At 36.5% G+C, this 23,495-nt stretch overlaps 1 protein-coding gene across 2 annotated transcripts in view; it reads left to right on the forward strand.

Annotated features, from left to right (window-relative positions):
- Positions 1-10,220, forward strand: part of METTL25 (methyltransferase like 25) — a 33,613-nt gene extending 23,393 nt beyond the window's left edge. For both annotated transcript variants that reach the window (XM_087968039.1, XM_087968040.1), the window contains exons 10-12: positions 4,848-4,922; positions 7,061-7,132; positions 8,047-10,220. In XM_087968039.1, the coding sequence (XP_087824165.1) occupies positions 4,848-4,922; positions 7,061-7,132; positions 8,047-8,133 (234 nt within the window). In that variant the 3' untranslated portion in view covers positions 8,134-10,220. The remainder of the gene's footprint in view (positions 1-4,847; positions 4,923-7,060; positions 7,133-8,046) is intronic.
- Positions 10,221-23,495: the final 13,275 nt, after the last annotated feature.

Genomic DNA, 23,495 nt, shown 5'->3' on the forward strand with positions numbered 1-23,495 from the left:
TTGTAAATAAGATTTGACTTCTTTTTATACATAGATTGATCTAAAACATTTAAAGTATCTAGAATAATTTATCTGTACATGTTGATGTTGATAGCACAATCTCATTTTTGCATTGAGCTCTCTCAGTTCTACCTCTGTTTTATAAATATATTGCTTCTAGGACTGCACATTTCCCTAACTTAAGGGATGATAATATGCCTATAGCTATTAACTTCTCACTAGCCCTATATTACAGCCTATTTGTATTGTATGATACCCAAAACATTTTTGCCAGAGAGACAAGTCACTATATCATCCATAAATGCATTTCTTTTCCAAACTTTGCAACTTTTCCTTCTTTTTCTCCTTTGGAATTACTATTAAAGAACATAGATAGCATCATTTGTTCATGATGAAATATCTTGATATATCTTTGGCCTTAGTGCATGTAGCTAAAATAGTCACATACTCTTAGACTTCATACCCGTACACTACTTAGATATTTTTAAAAAAACTATATGTTAAAATTATCTCAAATTCAGGGAATAAATGAAATCTCAGGGAGGAGAATGTTTTTATCTTCCACTTATTTGTCTGCTTACTTAGCAGTAACAATGGCTTTTATTAAGTATATAAGATATAAATTGGCCCTTCAGGAGGAATTACTGTATATCTATTTTATTTAAACTGGGTCTTGCACAGTGTTTTATATACACATTCATATACATGTCTCGAACTAATTAATGAGAAACAGCTGAAATTAAAAAAACCTTCAGTTTTTGCTGGTGAAATTTTCTTCAACAGCAATGATGCAATTCTAGCAATAGTTTACTCAGATGTAAGCCTGGTCAAGCAAACTTTGGTATGAAATTATTTGCAGCTGTTTAGAATTTGGTTTGGCCTGCTTCTTATTAACTTGAGTTTTAACGCAAATAGATAATCTAAATTATAATAAGCGTTTCAGTAGAAGTATTTATCAGGCATTCGTGAACAAGACAATGTAGTTTCCGTTGTCAAGTGAGATTATGAAAGGCTGATATCACAGTTGTAAAATCTTTTATTTATGCAATATTTTAAGGATAACTGTACTTTAAATATAAACTCACATGCAACGTCCATGATCCCAGTGCCAAATTTCAGTTTAATCTGACAGTTTTAACAGCTGTAATAGCTACACGAATCATCTGACAAACTACAGACTTCAGTTTAAAGTAAACAAACTGAAAATTTAGTAAGGTGTTGGAAAAGAAGGAACAAATGTCTGATAGATAAACATTCAAGATCAAATAAGCATGGACTTTTATTATTGGTATTTTTGCACTGTCGAGAGTTGATGACCTCTTTTACGTGAACATATTATGGCAAGTCCTTGATAAAAATTGCACATAACCTTGTATTTACATTCTAACGTTTTAGTGATTTGGAGATACAAAGTTCTCTTTCAGTTCTTCAGAAGGTATTATATAGTTGCATAGAAAGATCATTCATTGAAGTGTACATCTGCTAGTTTAGGCATAGTGGACAGTTCTTGGATGTCCAAGAAGAATAGACCACAACCTACTTCATAGTAAGCTAGAAAAAAGTGGAATAGATAGCACCACCATAGATGGACTCACAAATGGCTGACAAACCCTACTCAACAAGTAGTCCTTAATGGGTCTAAGTCTACATGAAGGGAAGTAAACAGTGGGGTGCCACAAGGTTCTGTCAGGCCCAGTACTCTTCAATATCTTCATTAACGATTTAGATGAGGGAATAGAAGGGGAACTTACCAAATTTGCAGATGATACTAAGCTGGCAGGAATAGCTAACACCCAAGAAGATAGGCTCAAGATCCAGATGGATCTTGACAGACTAGAACACTGGGCCGTATCTAACGAAATGAAATTCAATGTAGAGAAAAGTAAAGTCCTACACTTAGGCAAAAAAAACCCAAAAGTACACATATAGACTGGATGAAACCAGGCTCAATAGCAGTGAGAGGGATCTTAGATTCTTAGATTGTAGCTAACTGTGAGAGGGATCTTAGATTCTTAGTGGACAGCCAGCTAAATATGAGCCAGTAGTCGGCAGCAGCAGCCAAAAAAGCTAATGCAATCCTAAATTGCATTAAAGAGGGATACAATTGAGATCAAGTGAGGTACCAATACCACTCTATAAAGCCTTAGTAAGACCACACCTAGAGTACTGCATCCAGTTTTGTTCACCACATTATAGAAAAGATGTTGAGACTCTAGAAAAAATGCAGAGAAGAGCAAACAGGATGATTAGGAGAGTGGACACTAAAATATATGAAGAACTATTACAGGAACTGGGCATGGCTAGTCTAGTGAAGAGAAGGACCAGGGGAGACATGATAGCCGTGTTCCAATATTTGAGATGCTGCCACAGAGAAGAAGGGGTCAAGCTATTTTCTAAAGCTCCTGTAGGCCAGACAAGGAATAATGGATGGAAACTGAACAAGGAGAGATTTAACCTGGAAATAAGGCAAAACTTTCTGACAGTGAGAACAATCAACCAATGGAACAGCTTGCCCTCAGAAGTTGTGGGAGCGCCATCACTTGAGACTTTCAAGAAGAGATTGGACTGCCATTTGCCAGAAATGGTATAGGATCTCCCGCTTGAGTGGGGGGGGTGTGTGGACTAGATGACCTATAAGTCCCTTCCAACTCTGATTATCTGTTATCTGTAATGGATTCAGTAATCATGTTCTTTCCTTCCTGTGTGGCTTGTTTTCTGCCCCTCCATATTTGAGCCTATCAGTTATATCTAAAAATATAGATGGTATAAACCATCATTTGCTTCTAAGCTAGAAATTTGGTTAAAATTATGATTTCCAGATAAAATCAGTGCAAATTAAGAGATGGAGATGAAACAGCAGCACATTCTTGACTATTATTGGATCAATACATGAAAGCTTTTTGCTCTTTGCTTTTACTTTTTAAATTTTGAATCTCAGTTATTCACTGAAAAGGAGTTTCAAAACTATGTATATAACCATGCAGTATGTATAGTATATGTTCTGAGGTAGTACAGGTAAATGGTTAAACTAGAAAATACTTTCATTGCACAAAGTGCACTCTACATTGCACTGAAACATCTGGAGCATAGTGGGAGCTATGTAAGGATGTTTTTCGTTGATTACAGCTCAGTTTTTAATACCATCATTCCGGATATACTGATTAATAAGTTGCTAGAAATGGGCCTCTCCTCTCACATCTGCTGTTGGATAAAGGACTTTCTTACTGACAGACCCCAAACTGTTAGGATTGGCAGCTATTTTTCCTCCACTCTTGCTCTCAGCACTGGCTCTCCACATGGCTGTGTGCTGAGCTCCCTTTTGTATTCACTCTGTACCTACGACTGCACTCCCTCTTGTCCCACTAACTCTATAATAAAATTTGCAGATGACACCACGTTGGTGGGACTCATATCAGGAGGAGACGAGACGGCCTATAGGTCAGAGGTTCTCAGACTGGTCTTGTGGTGCAAGAGTCATAACCTCGCCCTGAACATCAAAAAGACCAAAGAATTGATTATAGACTTCAGAAGATGCAAAGCAGAGCCTCTCCCACTATATATCAATGGAGACTGTGTGGAAAGAGTTCATAGTTTTAAATTTCTAGGAACTTGTATTTCCGACAACCTTACTTGGTCAGTCCACACTATGGCCACTGCATAGAAGGCCCAACAGCGCCTGCACTTTCTGAGGTTGCTGAAAAAGAGTGGCCTGGGTGAGAAGTTGCTGGTTACTTTTTACCGTTCTACCATCTAGAGCATTTTGGCATACTGTGTAACGGTGTGGTATTCTGGATGCTCTGTAGTGGATAAGAAGATGCTCCAGAGTGTTATAAACACAGCACAAAAAATCATTGGTTGCTCTCTTTCTTCTTTGGAAGAGATTGAGAAGACCAGACTCCTCTCTAGAGCACTAAAAATCTCCACAGACCATTCTCATCCTGGACATTCATATTTCAAATTGTTACCATCAGGGAGGCGTTATAGGTGTCTTAAAATGAGGACTAATAGACTGAGAAACAATTTCTTTTCCAAGGCAATAATTGTCTTGAATCAAACAATGCATATGTGATTTAGCCCTATGTGGCATTTTTAAACTATCTAACTTACTATATGTTTTAGATAGGTTTTAGACTAGGTTTTTAATTATTATTTTAATTATTGTAATTTTTAAATACTCTAGTGTGATTGTGATGTGATGTTTGGGACACTGTGCTGGAGTAGCTTTCAAATTTCATTGTATTTGTAGAATGCAATGACAATAAAGGTATTCTATTCTATTCTATAGTTTTTTCACTCTTCATGCTTCGTGAATCTAATCGGGCACTGAGGTCTAGCCACAGATTTTCAAACTGATTGTTGATTTAAACATTTAATAAGAAACTATGCTTCTATTAATGTGACTTAAAATGTTATTTCCTTTTTTTACAGTCATGCTATATTGTTTCATATTCAGTTTATAAATTACTATTGCTATGTTTATTGAATATTCAGAAATTACCTGATTTTCTTAAAAAAATAGTGACATGAGAACATTCTGGTAAGACTTGATAAAGTTCACTGATTTATAATTGCTGCATGTTTTAAAGATGCTCACAGATTAATGTGTTCATGATTTGATACAAAATACTTTTGGATACTGAAACTAGACTGTTTTTTGAACACTTTAAATATAGTTTCTTATGTATTGTCATGTGTTTGAAAAAAGTTTGAGAAGCCATTATAATAAATTAGAAAATGTTGATTGTAAAATAATTGTTATGTTTTTGAACTGTTTTAATTATAAAAATAATTTTAGCATATGCGTCAGGCAAATGTTGTTGCCATCATCAATGTTCTTGCTGTTGCAGATTTCAGACAGCCTCGTATTGGAATACTTCGAAAAATACAAGCACAGAATGAATGAACTGGAAGCTTTTAATATGGTAACAGAAATATTATGATTTTTTGCTACCATGGCATTAATAACACTTGTGGTAACATTTTATGATGAAGTCAGTCAGTTTGTGTTTGATATTTTCTGTAAAGAAGGAAACAAACTAAATAGCTTTTAACTAGGAGCATATTCTGTTCCAAAATTATATTAACACTCAATTGAGAACATATGAAGATTCTTTTGCTAACACACTTACCAAACAAGTGTGTTAGCAATGCTGGGTGGATTTTGGACCCATCTTGTTTTTTTCTATATTCCTTTTAATACATCGCTTTGTTCAACTTTGAACAAAATTACTGCCACTTAAGTGTTTTTCATGCTGAGTTACACCTTAGAACTACTAAGTAATAGATGCCATTCTTAACACCTTTCATAGACTTTGATCAAGATTATGCTGCTTTTTTTGAAGATGTCCAATAAAATGGAATTGGAAAGATAATACACAATTTGTTTTATTAAGATAAATATTCCATGTTCTTCAATAGTTTTGGTAGGAAAATGTAGTAACTTTCTGTTCAGTAGTAAAACAATAAATGCCAAAAATGATTTCAGAAATTTTCATGAAACAAAAATAATATAGATGTTCTATGAAGTTACAAAATAATTGTATAATATTTACATGATTATATTAAATAGCTAATAATTAGTCATGGATAAACCCTACGTTACCTAATATATCTTTTTGACAGCAGTTAAAATTGTTTTGGCCTAGCCACTTCAAAAATCCTGCTTAGTATCAATGAAAAACTCATTCAGTTGACTTTCCCAGTCAACTAAACTTTTCAGATCTAATTGAGAATTATAATATCTTTTAACTATTTCTAAAAGCCTTTTCTTAAATAGCCTTGGTTTTATGAATTAAACCAGAGGTCGCCAACCTTTTGAACCTCAGGGACCACCAAACTCATAATTTTAAATCCCGGGGACCACTAATATGAATTTTGACTGACGGTGGGGTGCTGACATTGGTGGGAGAGAGAGATATCTGATCTAACCTTTCTCTCTCCCTCCCTCTCTCTCTCTCTCTCATACATACACACACACACACACACACACACACACACACACAAACCCACAGAGGCAGGGGTGAGATTCAAATTTCTTAACAACTGGTTCTTGGGCATGGCCTAATTTGTGGGTGTGGCTTGGTGGTCATGTGACTGGCTGGGCATGGCTTGTATGTAAATATTATAAGTATTTATGTAAATATTGAATTGTTTATAAAAAAGAGAGCAACTTTTACCCAAAATTAGACAAAGCAGGCAGGCAGATTGAGTTGCTCACAGAATCACAGATTCACTTAGAGATTTGTGTTTCTGCCATCGGCTATTTGAGTCTGTCACATAAAATTTGCTTGCAAGCAAACTCACAAAATTAACTCACAACACACCATGTATGTAAATATTGAATTTTTAAATAAAAAAAGAGAAACTTTTACCCAAAATCAAGCAAACAGGCAGGCAAATTGAATTACTCACAGAACCACCGATTCGAAGATCTATCTTTTTGCCTTCGGCTATCTGAGTCTGCACTGAATAATAGAACCTTCAGTCCTAAGGGAAGTTTGGCTCTGCTTAAAAGCAGAGCTGAAGATCTAAAGATTAGCTAAAAGCAAGAAATCCAATGTTTCCTGCTTTCTAGCTAATCTAAATCTCCCAGCACAGCACAACAGCTGATGGTCGGGGGAAAAAAAAGGAAAAATAGCAACTTAGCAGGCAAGTTTGCCAGGTAAGTTTGCCAAGTTTGAGTGGGCAGGGAGGGTTCCCGCGGGCCATGTGGGTGGGGCAGACTTGTGTTCCTGCGCAGCCTGGATTAATTGCTTTGGGGGGTGCTCTGGGGGTGACATTTCTCTGCAGACCACCAAAATTTTCTTGCGGACCACCGGTGGGCCGTAGCCCACTGGTTGGCGACCACTGAATTAAACAATCCAAATGAGATTAACATTTTGAACCAGATTGGAATTGATTCATACATTTTTAATAATTAATATCCTGGAAGTAATGAGATCATATGAGAGTTTACCTTCAAATATTTAATTAAGAAATCTAAATCTGTGTTGTAGGTAGTATTTCTTTCTTCTTGAGTATGCATTTTAGAAATATGATTCAGTTGTGTTTAAATTTTCAGCTGAAAGTTGTTCTAGGACCTTGCATAGAGGTGTTGATACTTCTAGATCGTCTCTGCTATCTCAAAGAACAGGTAATTCTTGGTGGATTTATCCATGATATAAGTTTTTTTTAAAGTATTTGAAGAAAATCATATTAAAAGAAACAAATAGTTGTTTTCGTGTGTTTAATCTATCACATCCATCATTTACCAGCAAATGTTTTTTTTATTTTGGGAAAATTTGCTGTAATAAAGTTTTTGTGTAGTTTAAATTGCTTGTTAAATTACTGCAGTAATATTGAAGTGATATTGCCTACATAGAAAACTTAATTATTAATGCTTGAAATAGTAAATGACTTTTGTGCAACTGTTATTTTAAGATCTTATATTTATGTTTCAAAAATATGTCTATACATTGTGGATCCTTGATAATTTTTACCAAGTGACTGTAAAATTATTTTGTGAATTACTAATTGCTCTAAGGGATGTCAAACTCAAGTTGTCATGGCATCATCACGTGACATATTGTGACTTTTTTCCCCCTTCGCTAAACCAGGTGTGGGTGTGGCCAGTGTGTGATGCATTCAGCTCGCAGGCCACAAGTTTGACAGCCCTGCTCTAAGTTAAGGATTTAAAGTTAAAGACATAGTTTCTTGAATATTAATCCATTGTCTGTCTATAACAGATTGTACTTCTGTGGCAGATACATTTGTCTTAAGATTCATTCTACTTGATTTGTGACCATTTAGGATTTATGCTACTTGATTTGTCATTTTTTAATTCCAGCAGCATATAAAGATGTATTTCCCATTGGCTTGAGTCAAAACCAATAAAGGGTTTTACACCAATATTATTAAGATTGTGAATAGTGAATAATGTTGATCTATATTGGAGGATTAATTACTGTTCATGTTTTATTTATAACATGGTTTTTCCTTATTTCAATATATTGCTAAATCTCATGTTAATCTCTTTTTGATGTTTTCTGATCAAATATTATTTTACAGGAAAACATTGCCTGGTCTGGACTTGTAAAGTTATTTGATCCCATAAAATCCCCCAGATGCTATGCAGTTGTGGCTTTGAAGAAATAAGACTTTTCAAATACAGGATAAAGTAAAACTTGGAAAAAATATTGTAAATTTGTTTTGATTTTTATGACTATCTTGCATGATTAAGAATTACATTATTTGTGTATTTTTATTGTTAATATATTTAGAGATTATGACAAATGAAATATAAAAATAAAGTTTATCCTTCATGCTGATGTATAAAATCAGGCGTCTCGTACTTTGGCAACTTTAACACTTGTGGACTTCAACTCCCAGAATTCCTCAGCCAGAATTCCGGGGAGTTGAAGTCCAAAGACTTAAAGTTGCCAAAGTTGGAGACCCCTGGTATAAATTATTAACTTAACATAATATGTAACAATCCATCTTGACCATATGCAGATATCTGAAGAGAAATGTAATAAAAATCCAGCAAACAAATTAAAAAGAAATGCAATATTTGTGATTGTATTGTCTAATCAAAAGGATAAAAATGGCATATCAATGGGTAGGAAAAGGAATGTCATAATTCCAATTTGGTCAAAAAGCTTTGCCTTTCAACTTGTCTTGAAAAACTTTCACTCAGGTGCATCTATTGCAGGGATGCAAGTTTTAAAAAGTCAAGATGCGGTTGCATGATTAAAGCCTGCATCCGCTTGTATACTTTGTATATATCATTCACCTAAAAAGGAGCGCAGACTTTGATCCCATGACTATAGCTACCATCTTTGCTTTTTAAATTGTTCCTGATGTGCCTACTCATACCTCTGAAATCTTCATATTGCAACATGTTAACCTTACATAGGAAGAAAAGCTTTTTCCTATCCTAGTAGGCTTTCGATAAATATGGGATAACTGTAGAACAATTTTTTTTGAGAGAGATCCTCTTTGTCTTATTTTCATTCTCCATCTTCCCATTTGCAAACATCACTTTTTACCAGGTTTGATGCTAATGTTGTTTATGGTGATGCTGAACCAGGAATAACTGTTTTGGAGAGATGGAAGCAGCACTTGACATCCTGCTGAAAATGCTTTCATAACTTGGTTGCAAAACCCTAAATTATTATTAATTGATAGCAAAGCGTTGAAATTTTCTATATATTTTTACTTCCATCTAATAGTAATCTAGAGCCATCCATCCCAGATATTTTTGCTATTGAAATATTAATATCATTAGAAATATAATCAATGCTCATGAATGTCAGTGGGTATGAATGTAAAAAGAAGAGGATGATCTTGTAAATATTTCCAAGCATATTTCTAAGAACTGGGAGGTCTTTTTTTTTTGGAGCTAGGTGATGGGATAATTTAGCTGCCCCTTTGAATTGTCTATATTGGAGGGACCTAGTCTAAAAATCCTGCTTTTTAAAGCCTTCTTGGGGAGAAAGAAATCTCATGTTGAGATTTTATCTTCATTCCATGCTGAAGTAAATCATAGGGGACGCAGGAGCTGAGATCCTAGGAATGAACTTCTTGCCAGTCTTTGCTTATTTCAGAAGTTCTTTGAGGCATCCTTCAAGTCTCTTTAACAGAGTTTAACGGGTTTTCTTGAACAGCTGAAATCAGATTAAGAGAAAGAAATGGTATACAAATACCTGTTCTCTGAACAAATATGAGTCCCTGACTTCAGAGGAACCATAGGCTTGGAAAACCGCTTGTTGAGTTAATGCTTGCTTAGCTGACCTGGTCACAAAACATTGGTGAACAGCTAGTGATACAGTGCAGGACTCTCTTCTGCAAACTGCTGAAGACTCTTTCTACTCCTGGGACCATGAAGTGGAATGAAGTGTTTCAAATCCCCTTCCTGTCTCTTTCACTCTCCTAACCTGTTTTCTGTATATGTGTTCTATACTGATGTAAAATATAATCCATATCTTGTATATTAAGATTAAATCTGTTACGTATTGAATATATAAAGTTGTGTTAAGCCCTGCTCAAGTGAAACTAACCTTTAGAGGACCCTAACTGTTAATTCCAACTGTTTTGGAAGGAAACTTAGAACATTCATATTTGGGCGGGCTTTTTCAAGTATTATGATTGGTTAAAGCCCTGTGGGTCCAGGGTATAAATTACAGGCATTTGCCTGCTGTTCCTCAGTTCCAGTTTTGAATCAATAAATGTTGTTGTAGCTATGCTGGTCTGCTTCTTGCCTACTGAAACACACTACATCCGTGAGGGCGAACTTATGGCATGCATGCCACAGGTGGCACACAGAGCTATTTGTGTGGGCACGTGAGCCCCAGCCAAATTTACCTGAACTGCACATGTGCACGATTCCCAGCTGATTTTCGGCCATTCCCAGATGTTTGAGGCCATTTTCGCCCTCCTGGAGGCTCGAGGGAAGCCTCTGCAGCCTCAGGAGGCAGAAACACAGGCCTTCTGGAAATACCAGAAGTGCCGAAACAGGCCCATTTTCAGCCTTGGTGAAATGCTGTCTAATGGTTTCTTTATTCTTTATTATTATCTGAAATTCACTACGGATTTCATACGAGACCATCTGCTAATAATTAGGCAATGTTTCCTTAAGGATTAATTTTCTGATCCCTCAAAAAAAAACAAAAAAACTGTTTTTGCAAAGGAGGAGGAGATTCTAACTAATTCCCTGGTGCTATGGATTACAATAAACAAAGCAGAGAAGCACAGCACTGAAAAAGGAGACGAGGTAAACGATCTTCAATCTTTCTGACTAATTTACGCTCACTTGCTAACAAGATGGATGAAATACATCTCTTAAATAGATGGGATTCTGATTTCTACAATTTAGCAGTTCTTTGTTTTACTGAAACCTGGCTTAATGCACAAATTCATGGGAACAACACCATTTACATCCCAGGATTTCAGATATTTAGATCAGACAGAATTGAAGAGACATCAGGTAAAACAAAGGGTGGAGGATTATGTTTATATATCAACAACAGCTGGTCTCCGGATATAACTATAACATATAAATTCTGTGATGAACATTTAGAGTCTTTACATATCAACTGCAAGCCATTTTATTCTCCACGTGAGTTCTCCACATTTCTCCTAATAGCTGTGTATGTTCCTCCACAAGCTTGTGTAAACAAGGCATTACAAACTCTAGCTGATCAAATTATGGAGGCAAACACCCAGATTTCCTTCCCATCATTTTAGGAGATTTCAATCAAGCACATTTAAGCAAAGAACTCCCAAAATATTTCCAGCATGTAAATTGTCCCACCAGAGGCAAAAAATACTTTAGACCACTGCTACGCAACATTAAAAGATCCTTATAGGTCTTTACCACAAGCAGCTGTGGGACACTCTGATCACTGCATGATTCACCTTGTATCTGCCTACAGACAGACTTAAAACCATGAAATCAACAATTAAATCAGTGAGGACTTGGTCTGATGAAGTAAAGCTGAAGCTCCAGGCTTGCCTTGATTGCACTGATTGGAATGTTTTTGAAGATACCTCTGCAGACCTAGATGAGCTCACAGATGCTGTAACATCATATGTCAGCTTCTGCAAAGACTTATGGGTACCAACAAGGAACCTGCAAATATATAGTAACTGTCATGCCTCTGGTGGAGTCTGACTCTGAGGAAGAGGAGGAACAGTCAACAGGGAGTGGGAGTGTGGCTCCAGAGGTGGTGGAGGAGGCTGGGGAAGGGCAGAGGCCGGCTGAGCAGTCAGAGGAGGATCCAGGCCCATCCCCTATCCATCCTAGGTCACGCAGGGAGGAGAGGATCAGGGAAAAGCGAGGTCTACTCAGGAGGAGATTACCATGATCCTCCTCATGGCTTGCAGGTGGGAGCTATGTATATAAGTTTGCAACTGCACAGTTAGAATTGCTGAAGTCATTGAAAGAGGCTTATCTTTGCTGGCGTTCTTCACGTGGACTTTTCTCGGTTATTTTCCTGGAGTTTATAATTAGTTATCTTGGCTTGCTTCAGAACTCTCATCAATGCGGTTTGTTTTGGTTTTTCTGTTTGCTTACTTATTTACTTTTGTGACTTTAAACTGTGCCTAATAAAACAGTGAAGTTAAGTTGAAGGCTTTACTGGGCTTTAATATATGTTTTGGGTTTGGGGTTATTTTGAGGGACTACAGGTCATCACAGTAACAATAAACCTTGGTTCACAGCTAAACTTGAGCAGCTACATCGTTCCAAAGAGGAAGCCTACAGAAAAGGTGACAGAATGCTATACAATCAGACCAGAAACATACTAATGAGAGATCAGAGCAGCAAAAAGAAGCTACTCTGAAAAGTTAAGGAATCAGTTCTCAACAAATGAACCAGCAAACATGTGGAAAACTTAAAAAGCACTGGCTACAGCAAACCTCCTTCCCAGGCAGAAGGAAATCAACAACTAGCAGATGACCTGAATGTGTTTTACTGAAAGTTTGAAAGAAAAGTACAGCCACCTATCTCCACAACCCACATCCACCTATCTCCACAACCCCCTTTATTGAAAATAGTACTATTTAGTAGTGTAGTGTTTACTTCAAAAATTATTCAGAAGACTTACTTTGGGATGCTTGAGAGGAGTACCTCTTCAAAACAACATATTAATCCTCCCCCCCACCCCCCCAAAAAACCAGGTCTGCTGCAATGGTAATTATGCATCAATTAATATAGTCCTTGTATGAGAACTGCTTCTACCTCATTTTAACATGAAGTATTCACCTGACACAGAGTTAGATTGATATAACTTTAACAATTGTGTTTAAGTAGTTTGTATTAATTAAAAGTGGTTTTTATTTTTTACAAAGGCAAACTGAACTGTTATTTTTCTTTTTTGGGAAGACAACTTAAATATAAAAACCACTTTTGATACAACTATGACCTGGATGATTAAGAATCTTCATAGATACTTTATATTAAGATTTATGTTCAAAGATTCTTATAAGACTGTAATAAATTATCTTTGACATTTGCAAAGCATTTTACCTGCAAATCCCGTAGCATGACCAAATACTTCAAATTTTAAGAATAGAAAGGAATTTCACACATGGCATTGTCATCATCACTTGATGATTGCAACATCAAGTAATAATTGGCATTTATGTATATATAAAAATTAGAGATTCTAGATGGTAAGACATTATTCTTTTCTTCATAGGTAGCTTTCTTTGAAAACAATGCTGAAATGAAATAAACATGACCGAACTTCCTTCAATTAATTCTTTGCACGTAGATAAGAATTGGCATACGAAAGAAAAAAACTAGGCTGTCTCTGAAGTGCAATTTCTCAACATCCAGGCAACTGTGTTTTTGTATAGAGGCTCATTTAATCATGTTGGCTTCCCACTGCAGCTTTAAGTGGTGTGGACTACTGTAGACACAGCATTGCCTGTTCAACTGCTGTTTGTGAAAACTAGGCTGTAGATTTTTTTTCCTGAGTAGAGAATGAAGGCACTGTGCAATAACAAACTAATGCAGCATTATGCAGTTGGAAAATCACAATATCTCAAAATATCTAAGAAACAATGAACAAATAATTCTAATGTTTAAAAAAGGATGTTTGAGTCCAAAGCAGTGACAGATAATATTCATGTTAATAAAAGGGTTGTTAAAAAACAGTGTTTTTTCAGTTTTATATGAGAGCTGAACACAATATGATAATTTTTCTTGGCTATAATTTACATAATCGATTTGAGGACGAAGTTGCGTTAATTAATTGACAACACAAAGTCCCAGGATCTTTCTCAGCCAGAAAGGATGAATTTACCTTTCTTGAGTTAAAATTCTGAAATAATGAAAAACATATTGAAAAATACATAAAATTCATAAATGAAACCAAATATACATGTCCCAGGATAATGTTGCAAGATCCTATCTGTTTCGGTCACAGAACCAGAGGTTTAGTCTTCCGAGCTTTCAGATTCATGCTGGAGCCCATCCTCAGGGAGCTTTTCTCTACCAGAATAACATTCATACACATTTAATGTTGCTACCAAGCAATTGAGTTCCATATGACCTCTAAAATATGCTACTCCAAAATTGATATCCTAGTGTTGGTCTTCCTCATATCAATATAACATTCCTATTGATATGAAATGTTCTTATGTAAGAACATTTTAGTAATGTTTTAGTAAAAGTATTATTGGGTGTTATAAGTTAAAAAATGTTTTATCTTTCACAAAACAGGAAAATCTGAGGTGAAATGGTTGCTAACTAAGCACATAACTGCAAAGATCAGTAGTTGCTACTGTCTCATTCAGATAGTTATCTCTGTCGACTTGACCTCTTCCCCCTTTTTTGCCCCGTCATAGTGCAAAGCTTTCTTCCTGAGCTACTTTTTTTGCACCTGCACAGCACATCTAATAAAAGCATTAACCTCAAGTTAACAAGCTCAACTCTGTGCCTTAATTAGTTCATTAGAGTCCTCAGCAGCTCAGCTGATGCTGAAACTGACCTGAACTTAATCAGTTCCACATTAAAGGCTTTGGTTGTCAAACCCACACAATTTGGTTAGAAATGTGCACATTGGTTGAAGAATTTTTTTTTTTAAATTACCATTGTATTTGCAAACAGTTGCTAAAATGAGGAAGCCATTAAAGGAGGTGTGGCTTTACTCTTTAATAAACATACCTGCATATTTTTGTGGAGCGAAACATTGCAAAATCCTGAAAAACATTGATTCAGGAGCTGGGAAATATGTGCATTTTATCACACTGTCTACAAAATTGGGGCTATTTTGATTACATAGGTGAATGTAACTTATTTTGTTCTGTCCATTGCTGATTGTTATATTGTGGTCAATAACTATAATCTACAGTATTTATCTATTGAGCATGTTTGTAAATCCTTCATTTTACAGTTTCAGTGAACTTTTTATACAATAGACCAAGTCTAAATTTCAGATTTTGTCCCCAGCGAGGAATAGTATATGCAAGCTATAAAATCCCATTTTTCAGACATTCAGCTGCAACAAATCTTCTCTTCCTAAGTAGTGTGTTGGGTTGAATATTTGCTGTGCAGCCTTCCTTATTCAGTATTAAAGAGATGCCTTCTTCATTCAGCAATTATGATTAAGGAATTCATATAAAATGCAGTTATTGAAAATAGGAACAATTTCCCTTAGGTGTTTACTCAGCTAAGTAAACTTACTACTATCTCTAGACTCAAAACTATTCAAAATTTAAATATCAGTTTACTACTAATCCTTCTTTCCACTCCATATAGAGGTATGACTACAAATGGACATCCTGACAGTATTAATATTTGATTACAAATGGACATTCTGACAATATTAATAGTTCCATGGGCTTTATTAAAATGTTAAAATGGTCTTTAAAAGACTATGGATCATCCAAATCACCACTGTTTAAATTATGGGACTATTATCGGGCTAATTCTTATGAGGTTTCTTCAGTAGCTCTAACAAAAAGTTTGTAACAATGGCAATGTTATAAAATATTTTTATGTGTGTGTGCACAGACTTACCAACTATTTATTTAACATTGTTCCAGGGGTGGGATTCTACCAGTTCCCACCTATTCGCTAGAACCGGCTGTTAACATTCTAAGCAATTCGGAGAACTGGTTGTTAGAAGAAATTATTGGCCTAATCCTGTAAGGAAGGCAAGAAGGAAACATTCTGGTGTTGCTTACAGAAACTGTGCAGCAGCAGCCAAAAAAGCTAATGCAATCCTAAATTGTATTAATAGAGGGATACAATCAAGATCAAGGGAAGTACTAATACCACTCTATAAAGCCTTAGGAAGACCACACCTAGAGTACTGCATTCAGTTTTGTTCACCACATTATAAAAAAGATGTTGAAACTCTAGAAAAAGTACAGAGAAGAGCAACCAGGATGGTTAGGGGATTGGAGGCTAAAACATACAATGAAGGGTTGCAGGAACTAGGGTTGGCTAGTCTAGTAAAGAGAAGGACCAGGGGAGACATGAGAGAGGTCTTCCAATATTTGAGGGGTTGCCACAGGGAGGAAGGGGTCAAGCTATTTTCTAAAGTGCCTGTAGGCCAGACAAGGAATAATGGATGGAAACTGAACAAGGAGAGATTTAACCTGGAAATAAGGAGAAACTTTCTGACAGTGAGAACAATCAACCAATGGAACAGCTAGCCCTTGGAAGTTGTGGGAGCACCATCACTTGAGACTTTCAAGAAGAGATTGGACTGCCATTTGCCAGAAATGGTGTAGGGTCTCCCGCTTGGGTGGGGGATTGGACTAGATGACCTACACGGTCCCTTCCAACTCTGATTATCTGTTAAATCTGTTAAATCTGTTAAATCTGTTAAACTGCCTCTCCGTTAACCCTTATTTCATTCTTGGCAGGACTAGACTTCCTGTCTCAGGAACTTCTCTGGAGTCTTTTCCCCTCCTTTGCTGGTACTTTGCTTGTGGGTAGTGACCATTCAAAGTTACAATGGCACTGAAAAAAGTGACTTATGACCGTTTTTCAGTTACGACTGTTGCAGCATCCCTACAGTCATGAGAGGCCAGGTGAGGAGATGTGTGCCTCTATGTGAGTGATATTGAGTTGGCCATGCCCAGCCAATAACATAACCACCAAGCCACGCCCACCAACTAAGCCACACCCACAGAACCGGTTGTTAAAAAATTTGAATCCCACCCCTGCATTGTTCTGTACTACTTATAATAAATATAAAATAATGTTTATATGAACATAGTAGCCATAAAACAACATTAAAGAACTGGAGACTAATCTGCTGAATAATGGACATAAATATGCACATTGATATTGAAAACTATTTTCTTACAAATTTATTTTTCAGTTTTCTGTATGTCCAAATTATCCTACCTCCAATCATGTTTCAGATTTGGAATTATTTACAGTAGAATTCTTTACAATCCAGCAAGAGTTCATTAATAAAATTGTTCATTCGGTATAAATAAATCCTGAGTTTAATCTTGCATAGGGTTCATTGACAAAATCTTTGAACTATCCAAATTGAAAAACATCTGAAATCCTAATCTGGATACCAATGCAGAGTGGTTCCAGAACAGAATGTGATATATTTCTTCCCAGCCTGTCTCTGTAAGAAAATATATTTTCTTCATTTTAATTGACCATTATTTTCATCCATATAATGAAATTATGCTTAAGGTGTTGGCCATTAATGGCTACAAAGATGGAGTATAAATTGAAATGATAGAGACATAGTCCATGATTGATAGCTCTAGCTTCTAATTGTAACAAAAGTTTTTGCCAACATTTTTCAGTTGGTGCCTTGGGAGAAGGAAGCTGAAGTAATATATCAGAGTTTTAATTCAGAGTTGATAGTATTTGTGGTCACTAAAATGAACATACTCCTCTGTTCTGTATGTCCCACATCCATCATATACCCTATGCCAAACTTTCTGATAACTTAAAACTTTGCGGCAACACAAAAACTACAACCACAACAAAATTTCCACTCATAACTCATTTTTTTTTCTTTTTAAATTGCCAATATTTTGCCTGGAGGAACCATTGTGATATTTTGGGGAACTGTAGGAATTGAGAGAAAAAGAGATAAGAGCCAGCCAAGGTTGAAACCCAAGATAGACTAGGATATTAAAGAAAGATTTACCCAACCTAGTATGTGGGTCCAAAGACAATAATATACTTATTTATTATTAATTTATATATCATGTCATAGAGGGGTTCTGCACAGTGCATAATGTAATATCAATTAATAAGGCATTAAAATTACCATTAAAATTAAATTAGCATTTAAAAAAATTAAATTATAGAGTAACGTCAAACATCAAAAGAGGAAAAAAAATCTAAAAAGGGCAGGGGGGGTTTATGAGGTTAGCCAGCCACACAGTTTTCATGGTCTTCTGTGCCTCCCATACAAGAGAGCAAAACCAAGATTTTAACCCTTTGTGGAACGTCAAGAGATTGGGGCCTTTCCTCACATCTGGGAGAAGGATGGCCCACAATGTTGGGGCAGCAGCAGAGAAGGCTATCTTTGTAGACCCTGCCACTCAAAATTCTTTGAAGGGGTCTGCAGCATACCTTCTCTACCTGATTGAGTGAGACTGGCTGATGAGATAGAACAAAGCCAGTTCTATAAGTAACCTGGCCCCATGCCATGTAGGGCTTTATATGTGATACCTTTAAATTGGACCCAGAAGCAAACTGGTACCCAGTGCAGCAAAGATATATATGTCTTCGGGCACCTAGTATGCTGCATAGAGCTGGGCTTAGCACCAGCTGAAGTTTGCAGATACTTTTTAGGTGTAACTGTTGAGGTATTCCCCATTAGGAGAATGAGTGCACTCAGGGAAACGTAGTGAGAGTGGTGTTGAATAACACACAACCAGCATACAGATACACTGAATAGTAAAATGTAGGTTTTACTTCCAGTAAATGGGTAAACAAAGTCCAACAAACATTCCAAATCATACATGGTTAAAGCAGGTAGTATTCAATACAATCAGTCCAGGGATAATCCAAAAATGAAGTCCAGTATCATAAACAAAGTTCAGTAAACGGAGTTTGCTAACAGTTTGCAAGACTCACAGCAATCCAAACAGAACGACGATCAGGCAAAAGGCAATAGGGAAATGCAAGAAGAGCAAACCAGGTTTCTGGCTCCATCTTATGGCCGTCGGAGGAACCTCGGCCAATCACAATTACAGCATTCTCTTAAAGATACAACAGTAACTATCCAATATATAACTATCCTGCTTTATATATTGCCAACCCAACTGTTAGGTGACTATCACTGCTAACAGTAACCCCATGTAGAGCCATTGACAATAGTTCAATCGGAAGATGACCAGTGCATGAGTGACTGATAGTAGAGTCTTCCTGTCCAAGAAAGAGTGTAATTGGTGCACAACATAGAGTTAGGCAAAGTCTGTCCTGGCCATGGCTACCAGCTACTTATTAAGCAGGAGCCATGAGTCCATGATGACCCACAAGTTATACTCCAAGGTCTCTGGGCAGGGGTGGGATTTTTTAACCGGTTCTGTGGGTGTGGCTAGGTGGGCATGGCCACATGACTGGGTGGGTGTTAGGGATACAACACCCTAGCAGAACGTGCAACGGCAGTCAAGCAGACAGAGAGTGTGTGTGAGATAAAGCGTTGTCGTAGCTTTACAATCAGTAAGACAGATACACTGTGCAATTAAATAGTTTTTATTCCAGCAAGAGTTATAGCATAGTCAAAGCAGTCCAAATGTCATACACTAAGTTCAGACAGTCCGAGGGTTATTCAGTTTGCAAAGTCCAGTGTAGAAAATAGGTCGTTTAACTCACAAACAATCAGTCCAATGATGTATCTCTTTTGCAGTCAGAGATATGAAGCAAAATCAAACCTTCTTTTCTTCTCTCAGCAAACGTACACAGTAATCACCATCAATCCTTCTCTGTCAGCATTCCAGTAAAAGCCGGCAAACAGTGAGCTCTCTTGCTCCCTCTTATGGCGATTTACAACCGCACCCAAATACTTGGCTTACAGTTTAAAGTGACACACACATTTAAACTAACTAACATATATTATATTTAACCAAACTAAGTTAGGTAACTAATGTTATCCCTAACAGTGGGTGTGGCTTTTTTGCAGCATCCCCCCTGTTTTTTGCATCCTGGGCTTCAGGGAAGCCTCCTGGGGAGGCGTTTTTACTCCCAGGAGGCTTTCTTGGGGCCCAGGAAAGCAAAAAATGGAGCTCAGCACCCCTCCTGCTCCCCTCCCCTGTGTGGCCCTTTTTGCCTCCTGGGCCTCAAGGAAGCAGCCTGGGTGAAGCAGTAAGACAGTGAGGGGGATCCTGGCACAGCTGATCATCGGAACAGCTGATCACTGGGAGGGGGGAAAAAGAAATACCTTAAAGAGAGACTGGGCAGGGGAGAACTCAGTCAGCGATGTCGGGCATGCGTGTGATGTCATGTATCTGCAATAAGGAATGACTGGAAAGGGAGGGGCGGGCGGAGAGGGGTGGGCCAGGGCCAGCCAGGAGCACAATTTTCCGGTTCTCCAAACTGCACAGAATCATAATAACTGGTTCTATAGAACTGGTCTGAACTGGTAGAATCCCACCGCTGTCTCTGGGATAGTGCAACCCCATCCAAGACTCCACAAGAAATACTGGAATTCTACTTTCTTTATACAGGCTATGGGAACAAAATCTCAAAATCCTGGCAACTATATTTTTTTTCTGTCCATTTTATAGCAAAGAGTCCATTTGTAATTTTTATTTCTGATATCTTCTTCCCTTCCCTTATCATGGTAGTTCTCTGTATCCTGAGAGCTTGACCTTGTCTTTGAAAATTTCTCCACTATTCAAAAACCCATCCCTCTATTTGGTACTGGAGGTGCTGCTTAAGAGTTCAGATGTTCCAGGCCAGAGATCAACATTCCCAACAAGGTCTAAACCAGGGGTTGCCAACCTTTTGGACCTAAGGGACCACCAAACTCATAATTTTAAATCTGGGGGTGAGATTTCTCTGCAGCCCACCTCATGGTTGGCGACCGCTGGTCTAAATTTTAAAGATGTTGCAGAGACTAGTGGTGTTTCAGCTTCTACTTGGCTTTTACTGAATCTCAACAGTCAATTCTATAACAATGTTCTAATTTGCTCTCATCTCTTTTTTTAGAAGAGGCACGAAACTCTTAATACATAAATTACATTGGGAAAGGGAAAAAAGAAAAGGTTATTAATCTACCTATTAACAGTTGGTAGATTAATCTACCAATCAGGAAAGAATATTCTGTTTGCTTTAGCAAACTAGGTTAATCTCATAAATCTCTTTGGGAAAGTGATTGACATTTCTATAAGTGTTGCCTAGGAAAAATCCAAACATTCTTAAAAGGGCAAAATTTGTAGCATCCCCCCTTCCCTTTCACCCTATTAACTTAAAACCTTGACCCTCTTAGCATGGCAAGAATGCCCATAAATTTCAGAAAATACTGTCAGGTTTTTTTTTAATTAAAGGTCACAATGTAAAGGCCACTGATTCAAAAAGATTTTATACTTTATTGACATTTCACAGGCTTCTGCATAAGGAATGCAATAACACTGCACATTCCATCCAATTTTGTCAGACAGAAACAATAAGTACACTGGTTGATTTGCAGTGAAAGTAAGAAAGAGGCCCAAACCTCTATATTTTGAATCAAAATTTGGATTAGGCTGTTGAGCACTTTCCAAACTGAATTGGATTATTTTCTGAGTTGCAAGGTAACATTCAGACAAATTCATTGATCCACACATTTCATTGTTAAATAGATAAGTCTAAAAAAAAATTCTAATTAAACTCATGCATTTCAGTAATTTTTGCTTCTCAAAGCATAAATACATGCCTCTGAGGTATTGCTTACCTGATGATTAAGAATATTAAAAGAACAGTGTTGGTCTATAGAGGCAAAAACAACAAGAATGTGGTATGTTAGCCCTTTTCCTGACATTTATTTTCATTCATTTTATGTGCCTTTTAATTGATTAATCGGAAAAGTTGCTACAAGAGTTAATTTGATAATTAGAGAATGTAACAAATAGAGATTAGTTGTTAAAGATGGCCAAGTACTTTTATATACATGAGGAATACCCCAACTATATTGGATCTGATACATCTGATACATTATGTTTTGGAAACAGCATTGTTTTATTTATTTTTATATCCTGCCCATCTCACTATTGGAATGACTCTGGACACCTTAAATGCAATAAAAGCAAGAATCTAAAAACATTAAAACGTTAAAAATAACAGATAGCTTTGTTTTTAAGCACAAAATCATAGTAAAAACATTTTTTTAAAAAGTTTTTGGGGAATGTGCCATCGTTAACAAGATTTTAGCTGGCTGTTGGGGGAAGGAGACGAAGACTAAAATTGACAGTACCAGTTAATGAATTGTTAGAAATTCTCTTCATTGTTTTGTAAGCTGTTTTGTATAATTGAGGAATCCTTGTGACCTTTCAGTAGGCATTAGAAGTTTAAATTACTTCTCTACAATTAATCAGCTATTCTGCACTTTTGACTTAGAAAATACTGAGAAAAGTATTTCAAGTATACTTTAAGTAAGTATACAATAAAATGCAGATAGGTTTCTCATGAGAATAATGAGATTTTTTTTTCTAACTTGATTTAAAATAAAGTAAAAACAAATGATGATATAGTCATAAACTCATAAATTTTTCTGACGTTCAAGATTTGATAATTTTTTTTAAAGATCTCAACACTCACAGAATTCTACTGTGTTAAAGGTATGCTGTCATTTAGTGGGACTTTAAACTTTCTAAACTGTGGTAATTGAAAAATTAAGCAAAGCCTCAATGTTTTCTACACATTCTCAAAATGTTAATGAATAATAATAAATATTTATCAGTTTTAGTATTAGAATAGTTTTAGTATAATGTTTTTCAGTGTCCAATTCATATAAAATTCATATTAATAATTATAATGGATGATAAATTAATTTACTTTGACAAGAAACTAGAATTTAATAAAGGGCTTCCTTTGGAAACATTTTTACATAGTTTGTGTTGTTTCTGTTCACCACAATGTCTGATAAATGAGTGTAAAAATCTATGGTCATTAGTTGTTTCCCCAAGCAAAGTACTTATTCCTCTAATTGCAAATAATTTTAATAGTCCAGCTGGTGAGAACATTTTATGAGAGAAATGATTTATAGTTAATTAACTCAATTAGCATTTGATGCAGTCACCTTTTCCAGATCATGGACTGTAACTATTTCAGGATTATCTGGTTTTGTTTTTTGTTTTACTCAGCAAAACATTTTATTGAAAAAGGGAAACAAAAATAGATCAGAAATGATTTCATGTGTTGCAGGAAATGTAGACTTTTTTAAAAGAAGTGATCTTGTTTTATTAACTAAATGTATCTTTAGTAATTAAAAATAACACAACTGTTATCTATATTCCTCCGAAATATTTATAGCCTATGCTGTCCTTCCTTTAGTTTAAAGCAGGGGTCCCCAATCCTCAATCTGTGGACCGGTAGTGGTCCATGGCCTTTTGGGAAATGGGCCGTGCAAGTGATGAATGAAGGCACAAATCTCCATTTATGCATGGTGGAATTAGGTTGAACTCGCAAAACCTTCCATTCTCTCCTACCCCCTCCCCACTGCTGCCATGGCCCACAGCCATCACTGGCCTGCAGAGGTTGAGGACCCCTGGTCTAAAGTATCTTAGATTAAATCTGAATTCAGGTTATTTTTTAAAAACCACAATGAATTATGAAACTGTCAAATAGGTAATATGTGCAATATGATGGTTTACAAACTTCAGTGGCAATAAATCAAGCCAAAATCAAACCATATTACAGATCAACACAATGTACTCTAGTTCAGAGGGGGTTTTCAACAGGTTCTGACCAGTTCTGGAGAACCAGTAGCGGAAATTTTGAGTAGTTCGGAGAACTGGTAAATACCACCTCTGGCTGGCCCCACCCCCATCTATTCTCTGCCTCCCAAGTCCCAGCTGATTGGCTGAGTTTTTTG

The sequence above is a fragment of the Notechis scutatus genome, chromosome 6 (genome assembly GCF_049901735.1).
Source record: "Notechis scutatus isolate UNSWTSFEM ecotype Mainland chromosome 6, rNotScu1.2, whole genome shotgun sequence".
Classification (NCBI taxonomy): Eukaryota; Metazoa; Chordata; class Lepidosauria; order Squamata; family Elapidae; genus Notechis; species Notechis scutatus.